The sequence below is a fragment of the Apium graveolens genome, chromosome 5 (genome assembly GCF_009905375.1).
Source record: "Apium graveolens cultivar Ventura chromosome 5, ASM990537v1, whole genome shotgun sequence".
NCBI classification, from domain to species: Eukaryota; Viridiplantae; Streptophyta; class Magnoliopsida; order Apiales; family Apiaceae; genus Apium; species Apium graveolens.
This window is the reverse complement of record NC_133651.1, coordinates 313,805,027-313,813,726: the sequence shown is the minus strand read 5'-3', so window position 1 is coordinate 313,813,726 and position 8,700 is coordinate 313,805,027. Positions and strand designations below refer to the sequence as shown.

At 31.2% G+C, this 8,700-nt stretch overlaps 1 protein-coding gene across 1 annotated transcript; it reads right to left on the bottom strand.

Moving 5' to 3' along the window:
- Positions 1-469: 469 nt before the first annotated feature.
- LOC141659432 (uncharacterized) lies at positions 470-6,651 on the bottom strand. Its single transcript, XM_074466294.1, has 4 exons — positions 6,119-6,651; positions 1,782-2,065; positions 1,448-1,675; positions 470-1,157 (listed from the first exon to the last, which is right to left on the bottom strand). Exons 1-4 carry the CDS (start codon positions 6,585-6,587, stop codon positions 720-722), a joined length of 1,419 nt encoding a protein of 472 aa, XP_074322395.1. The 5' UTR covers positions 6,588-6,651; the 3' UTR covers positions 470-719.
- Positions 6,652-8,700: the final 2,049 nt, after the last annotated feature.

Genomic DNA, 8,700 nt, shown 5'->3' with positions numbered 1-8,700 from the left:
CATATCATTTCATCTAATCCACAAAGCATAATGAGGAGAGTCATTATTAGGCTTAGTGAGAGAACCATCTATAATACCTAGTTTCACTTTTGCAGACTAAGCAATAGATACAGATATACTCCATTGATGGTAATTTTGTTCAGTAAGTAGTTGAGTTACCAGAGGAATACCTGGGTTATCAGAGTTCTGAATATAGTATGAGTGATTTATTTGAATCAATAATTGTAACAGTTGTGGAAAATGTTGAATCTGCAAGGGTTGTGTTTGTTGCTGGTGTAGTTTCAGTTCCGACAACAATGACAACATATGAATGAACCATCTTGACCGAAGAGATGGAAAGGATGGGTGAGATTTATAAATCAAGCTTCAAGATTATCAACAAGAGTAAGCACAAATTTTGGAACCGGGCTCTGATACCATGACAAATATATAAATGTAAAAGAAAGTAAGAGAAGAAAGAGTATAAGAGAGAAGTGAACATTGTTTTTTATTGATCACGTAAAATTGATAATGATAAAGGGATCAACATTGGTACAAGGGACAACTCATTAATTTTAACAAACAAAAGATAACGGTACAATTAGTCGGGACCACTGTGAGTACTAGCTCGAATCTCATTGTTACTACCTAGAGTGACGGTCTTGTTTTTACTGCTAAATGTAACAAAATTGCTAGTGAAAACAAGTGTTTCGAAACCTACTATAACGATTTTACATAAATCAAACCCAATTATAAGGAACTGTAAAATTATGAAATCGAAACGAGGATTCTGCAGCAGTGTCTCTGTTAAGTCTGACTTCTGATCCTTCAGTGCTGTCGTCCGTGCTCTCATTCGAATCTTCAGTCACCAGTACAGTACCTGTGGTCCGGCCTTCAATCGGGGAAGAACGTGTTTGATCCCACAAGAAGAGGTGGATGAGTATCGGGACTTTTGCATGGCGATGCAATGAGAACTTCTGGCTAAGAGAAACAGTGTCAAAGCATCTGATTGCACCTGTTGGAGACACAATCCATGGCAGCACTTTTTGATTGTTAACTCTTGAGATTATTAGAAGTTTATTTGCTTGGCTTGCTTCGTTGTACATGTTGCTGAGGCCTGACCGTGTTGATGGTGCATTTTCCGCGTCTTCTGATACAGAAGAGATGTAAATGAATCCCTGTGAATTGAGAAACCAGATGCAAACTGTTAGGATATTATATAAAGATCAAGTCGGGTCTTCCTCTAACACCTTAAGATTATAGATGAACATGTTCCGTAACATGGTATTAGAGTTTAGGCCGAGGACTTACTTAAAAATGTAATGTTCAGTTGCACAAATTTAAGTGCTCACACAAGTATTCTTAAAACAGTTTAACCTCTTGTTATACCTAGCAGATATCGAGTGGAGTTTAAATGCATTTATCGACTGTGTGATTAATGTAAGAGCTTGAAGAATTAGTCATTGACCTCTTCTGTGCGACTAATTGCAAAACCAAGTTTTGTGTCATTCTCCTCGATTATGATTTCAAATGGTATTTCTCCTTCGGGAGGAGAATACCATAAACGAACTGCTCTGACAACACCGATGTCCACTCCATGGTAATCCTCGAAGCCATATAAGCTTGCATTAGCAAGATTTGCTAAATCAGAAAGCGAGCCAGCATTCACAGTAGAAGAAGCAGTGTCTCCGGATATCTGTGTCAAGATATTTATGAACTTCATTATCCGTATTGCAACATTTAAGGCCTAAATAATGAACATATACAATCCAATTGTTAAAAATATAGTTTTAGGGGTTTACCTTGGTAAGTAAAGATTCAGTTTGAATGTTCATGAATACGACAGGGACACCTGATGCCTGAGAGGCAGAAAGCCACGTGTTTGCTCTAGCGAGAGTGTCCTCCAGATCATTGTAGCGCGAAGGATTTGCATCTGAAGATCTCGGAAGAAAGAGCACAGAGAGGAAAAAACTTGAATTTGGAACTGAAAGCAGCTCCTGCATTCTCCTCTCCCATGGATACGAGACCTGTCCTTCTTGAAGAGGGGTCATCGCTAATGCATTCACCATCCTAGAGTTTCTCGAAGCTGCATCACCATTTTAAGAAAATCATTCTACAATTAGTTTAGACAAAGGAGAACTAGTGACAAACTGTTGAAATATAATATAAGATCCCGGAAAGTACTTTCCCCTAAAGGCTAAAACCGAGAACTGGTAACTTAACAATAAAATTGTTTACTATAACAACTCAATCACCACCACAGTTTCATAGTATATTCTTGGAAAAAGATCATGCAGAAGCAGGGTAGCTAATATTAAGTAAAAAAATCACAGATTTACTCTCGGAGAGTCCACGTATCATAATTAATCTACATACATTCCATTTTCGACATCCAGAACTATCAGAGAATATAACAGCAGTAGCTAACTAAGCTAATTCCGGAACTCCAGTTAAAACACCAATCAGGCCCTGGACCAGACTTTCTCCGCCAGATCAAAACTGTAACACGTTTACGAAAATTTGCCTGCTCTGTTCCACGGCTGCACTAGTAGTACCAGATAAAACTTCTTGTTCTGTTGGTGACAAGTATAAAATGATTGATGTGGTTGATTATATAGACTAGATGAACTATTGGTATTCAAATGTACTTGAAGATTTTAGTAAAACACGTTTTCAAGTAATGATGCCATTAAGACTACTGCATTTCACATAAAATTTAGACGACAAAGCATATGAATGAAACATTGTGAAAACGGAAAGTGCAGTCCATGGAGAATCTGATTTTGACACCCACTATAGAAAAGCTTAGAAATCAAATAGCAAAATGAGCCCCCTTACCTGAAATATCTTTCATTAGTTACCATAAGGTGATTTTATTGTATTTCCTTGTATAGTTACCATAAGGTGATTTTATTGTGTATTTCAGGTAAATTTCCCGAGATAATCTCAGGAACATTATTCACATTTCATTATAAAGCTATCTCTTTTTGGATATCAACAAAAAATAGTGCTAAGTACGAGTATAATTTTTTTAAAACATTAATGCACGACGGAATATATGTGTAATTGCACAACTTGATTAAAAATTTAATTATTATATTATTAAAATGCACCACGTATTCATGTGATTACTTATAGCATTTTTCTCAATAACATTATAGTTCCAAATCTGAATATTAGTTAAAAAAAATTAAAAATAAATAATATTATGCCATGAAATATAATTTCAAAATGATAAAACATTTTTTAATAGATAATAATTAAAATTTCTAAACAATCAACTTTGGTGAACCGTTAAAGTTTTTTCCCTATTAGAATCCGTACAGATGAACAATTAAAATCAGGAGAGAGAGTATGAAGTTATCATAGTGAATATTAAATTAAAGTTTTCTCCAATATTTTATTTAAAATAAAGTAAACCCATAAATAAATTATAGTTGAAAGCAACTAAACTCGTAAACAAACCCGCAGAATTTTATATGTTGGTTAAACAATAATTTTGTGTCTTTGCATTTAAAAAGTTCATTCAGCATATACATGATATAGAAAGGAAATTACAATTACATGTTATTAATGAACCGTTTTTTATACTTGACTTTGTACCATTTATATAATCAGTAACAAAATTCATCTTCAACATGATCTTATCTTGTAATGAAAGATTAAAATGACTTTCATAGTTTATAATAATATTAAATAATATTTTAAAAAAAAAAATATTTGATTCAGGCCATAAATGCAGTGATTCTACAAAACTTTTTTTGGCAAGTCATAAAACTATTTTCACTCCGTCCTTTTGATATATACATTTGAACCTTGATTAAATAATAATTAATAAAATAAAAACCTCTCTAAAATAATATGGGTGAAAAAACAAAATACCCAACATTTGGTGAGATTTGCCAAAATACCCACCGGTGGGAAAACCGCCAAAATACTCATTGAATACGCATTACCATCACGCGTATTCTATTTTAAAAAAAAATACAAAAAGAACACGCATGTGTATTCACTCAGAGAATATGCATGTCTCACATGTGTATTCTTTGTATTTTTTTTTAAAAAAATAAAATACGTATTTGTAACATGCGTATTCAGTGGGTATTTTGAGCAGTTTTACTGCTGGTGGGTATTTTGGGCACTTGAAGCTGAAAAGTTGTGTATTTTGGGCATTTTTTAAAATAATATTTATGTTATCTTACTATTATGCATAGAGTGTATTGTTAGTCCCTATTAAAAAATAAATTTACTAAAATAATATTTTTTTTCGGTCTCAGTCATATTACTTTAAAGAAATTTAAATGTACAGCGAAATCAGAATTAAAGTCAAAATAATTTCTCAACTCAATATGATACTAGTAATTTCATTGCATTATCTAAATTTAAGTAATTAGAATTATTTTTGTACGGATTCAATCCACTGTTTTGTGGAAGTCAACGTCATGCTTAGATCACCGCTGACGTTCGAAGGCCTCATTTTGTTTATCAAATCTAGATTATTTCATTTAATTTAACACTTTTCGAACATCTATATTATGTCTACGAAATAACTCGGCATCTACGAGGAAACTGGAGAAATAAGCTATTGAATTTGTCAAAGTCGCCTGCAATTCATTATGATAAATGCTGACGACTGAATTTTTAATGAGTTCCCATTTTGTGATGATTACAAACGTCATGAAGTTAATTTCATAATTATAAGAATTTTATATTTTATCGATTAATTTTCGACTAATTTTGATATAAAAATATGAGATCAATTCAATTAGTCTCTATTAATTCTTCTTGGCCGCTATACTAAAATAATTATCCGATTTAAAATAGAAATTATCAATTTAAATAATAAGAAATAGATAATATGATAAATATATACTCCCTCCGTCCGCTTACGTATACTGTTTACACGTATTTCGAGATTTCAATAAATTATAGTTTCATAATATTTTTTCTTAATTTTTTTTTTGAATAAAAGTTTAAACATGAAACTTTTTTTCAGAATTTTTTTAAAAAAAAATATTATGAAAGTATACTTTAAACGAGCATTGAAAAACATGCCGAAAAGGAACGTAAACAATCGAATGGGACGGAGGGAGTATTATTTATAAATTGCTAATAAAATAAGGGTATTAAATTAGAGAGAATCACCAATGTACCCCCATATTCAACACCAATGGCCCTCGCCTATTTTTAAATGCTGAATTTCGTGTGTCAACATCTATTTTTCAAATAAATACAAAAAAAGGGTAATGCACATTTTTGTGCAACGCATTTGGGGTAACACGCATGACAAAAATGTGCATTTATTGTTGAAAATGCACATCAGATGAAACAACTTGTCACCTTATATGGTGTCCGAAACGTCGTATTTGCAAAATATTTAGGACGAAAATTCTAAAAATAAAGGAGGGACTAAACTAAAAATAATTCAAATATAAAAATATATTCAATTTTTCTCTGAGTAATCATTTAACGATTAATCATAAATAAATTATCTATACCAATCTGTCCCGATTCGATTTTTACAACATTGGTTGCATCTCGTATTTAATTATAATCGGCAAAATTACTTATTTATCCCGTTAAAATTATACTCGCTCTGTTCCTCCCATTTGTTTACAGTTTTTTTTTGGGATATCCCTTCCAATTGTTTACATTTCAAAACTTTCCAAAAATAGTACTCCCTCTGTCCCATTGAATTCTATACGTTAATTTTTGGCACGTTTTTCAATGCTCGTTTAAAACATAATTACATTATTTTTTTCAAATTTTTTTCTGAATAAAATTTTTATGTTTATAGTTTTATTAAAAAAAATATATATTTTAAAAAAACATTATGAAACTATACTTTATAGAAGCCTCGAAATTTGCGCAAATAGTAAACGTATAGAACCCGGTGGGACGGAGGTAGTAAAGTTCTTATAATTTTTAAAATAACTACATCCTACTTCTCTCCACTTTACTCACTTTATACATATAATATTAATTAGTCTCATTATTTTACTCACTTTTTTAACTTTACTCTATTATTTTATCATTTTTCTTAAAGTCGCGCTCAACAAAATGTAAATATTTGGAAGGGACGGAGGGAGTACCATATTTGTGTATAAGAAACAAGGTAAGTAAAGTAAAGAAAGTTTACCTTGCAAAGCCAAGCACTGAGTTTCCGTCCGATCAACAAATCCAACAGCATAATTCGGATCCTCAATGGACCTCACCATATACTTCTTCTTTCCGCCGGCACTTTCCTTAGGCACAATACACGCCTGCAGCTCCGTCAACTCACGTTCTCTGCTACGACGAACACGGACACAAATCAAAGTATCCGATGATTTATAATAATCTCGCAATATTTTCTGAACTCCAGAGCTTCCATTCTTAAAAGGAGAACGATGAACCACGTTTCCTACGATGAGTTCTTCGACAATGTCCCCTGTTTGCAGCATCTGGTCTGTCCATTCTTCGGATTTGGAGCTTCCTTTCAAACATTCGACTGATAAAACGTATTTAGTAGTACGTGTAAGAGAGAAAGAACTTGAGAAACTGGAGGAGTTGAAACTCGATCTTCTTGAAGAACTGCTTGCGATTGAATTAGAACGCTCCATTGTCATTTGTATTCAAATTTTACATGTATGTTTGTAGCTAGAGAACAAATGGTTGCGTGTTGGTCATTGGAACAATGACTAGAGCTATATATGGGGATGGTTGTTGACAATTGACATTAGTAGTAATACTATTTCTATTTGCAACTTAATTAATAATTAATGTTTACAACTTTAAAGTAACCGGTCGTCGCAGTAGATGCACACTCGTATAAGATCTTATACTCTTTAACAACTAACCTTTTTATCCGGACACTTTTGGAAACTACAGTTATTTCATCTTCCGATAAAAATTCGCAAACATAATTACAGTTATTGTCCTAAAAAACTGATTACGCACTATGAGTCATGTCGTTATATTTCTTGTTAATAAAATGAGAAATCGGTCTTTCTAATGTGTGTCCAAGTGCACATAATAAGCACTAACTCCCATGAGTTTGGTGCATTTTGATTGATGGAGTTGTTGTAAATGCAGGGGGTCCATCAATGTTTATGATTAGAGGATCAATCAAAATGCACCAAACTAATATGAGTTAGTACTTATTGTGTGGGCACACGTTAGAAAACCGTTTTTATAAATTAAGGGTATAATCCAACACGCGAGAAAACAGTTATTCTTGTAAATTAAGGGTATAATATTGAATTTCCGAGCATTTTGGCTCGGGAATTGTAGGTCTTCAATATTGCTGGTCCAAGCACATAGAGAGCCACTGTAATTGCTTTAGTTTTTGACATTTCCCTTGGTGAATATACGTGTGACAAGAACCGATTCTTTTCTGTCGCATCAATCAGATGCATCACGAGTTTGTAAATAATTATTTAAAAAATTTAAAATTGTAGCTGACATGAGTGACTACATTTTAGAACAGTTATGTTAAGTGAACCTGTACTTGACTTTAAACTCTTCTTTGATAGTATCCGTTATCCCGTTAATATTTAATTTTTTTATTTATCCCGTCATATTGTAATTTTAAAATTATTTATATAAATATATAATATAATAATAAATTTATAAAAAAATAATAGGATAACCTGTTATCGTATTTTAGTAGGATACATCTAATTATAGTTTAACAATTTAGTATTCTAGTGTATATATAATATTATTTTTTAATAAAAAAAAATTATGGTCGTAATTTATTAGAATAAATAGACTATGTATATAATAATTTAATAATTTAACGAATATTTAATACTACATTTTTTATCATAATTTATAAGTTGGAATGTATGTACTTTCTTCATTTCATTCTCGTATAGCCTGGTTTTCTTTTTAAACTTTAACTTCTACTTATGAGCAAGTAAATTACTTAAGTTTATTCTATTTTTACTATATGGTTTAGGAGAGCCACCACTCAGGTCATTGTCGTTAGTATTTTTATTTTATTTTATTCACATAGATCTTCTGGTATTGTTATAATGTTAGAATATATTTTCCAAATTTTCAGTTTATTGAGAATATTTATGCTTTAAAATTTATTTTTAGTTAAAGTCCATGTATTTAAATCATTGTAATAAGTATTTTTTTAATTTTAAATTCTTATATAAAAATTATTATATAATTTTTTAAACTTTTATTAAAAAAAATTATAACTTATAAATTATAATTTATCAACCACAATATCAATTTATAAGTCGCTTATACATAAAATTATCTAAACACTTAAATAACTTGTAAGTTACAATTTTCATATCACTTATATAACAATTTTAACTTTAACTTATAAGTTACATTTTTTAATAAATCCAAACGGACCCTGAGTCTAGTCCGGATAGCATAATGCCCTTTAACTACGTTATTATGATTAACTAGCTTTATTACCCGTGCAAGGCACGGTGTAATATCCCGTAATTTTTAGAATTCGATTAATAATAGAATAATAGAACAAAAAGAGATTAAAATTAGATAATGACTAAGATTTAAAATTGAATTAGAGTAATGAGCCTAAAATTTGAATCAGATTCTAATATGGATAACTTGTAGGTTAAGATATAGGGTTTTGTATTGTTATAAATATACCGTATTCGTCTTCCTTGTTTTTATTCATAAAATTTGTACGACTCTTCTCGACTTAAATCAACAGTCTTGTAAAATTCGTAGAAGATTCATCGTAAGTCGGAA

Excerpts from the sequence above, each read along its gene's own strand:
- LOC141659432 (XM_074466294.1), bottom strand. The coding sequence starts at position 6,587 with ATGACAATGGAGCGTTCTAATTCAATCGCAAGCAGTTCTTCAAGAAGA. Across the intron at positions 2,066-6,118 it reads TCAGTGCTTGGCTTTGCAAG|CTTCGAGAAACTCTAGGATG; the intron begins GTAAACTTTCTT and ends ATGGTGATGCAG. Across the intron at positions 1,158-1,447 it reads CAATTAGTCGCACAGAAGAG|GGATTCATTTACATCTCTTC; the intron begins GTCAATGACTAA and ends CTCAATTCACAG.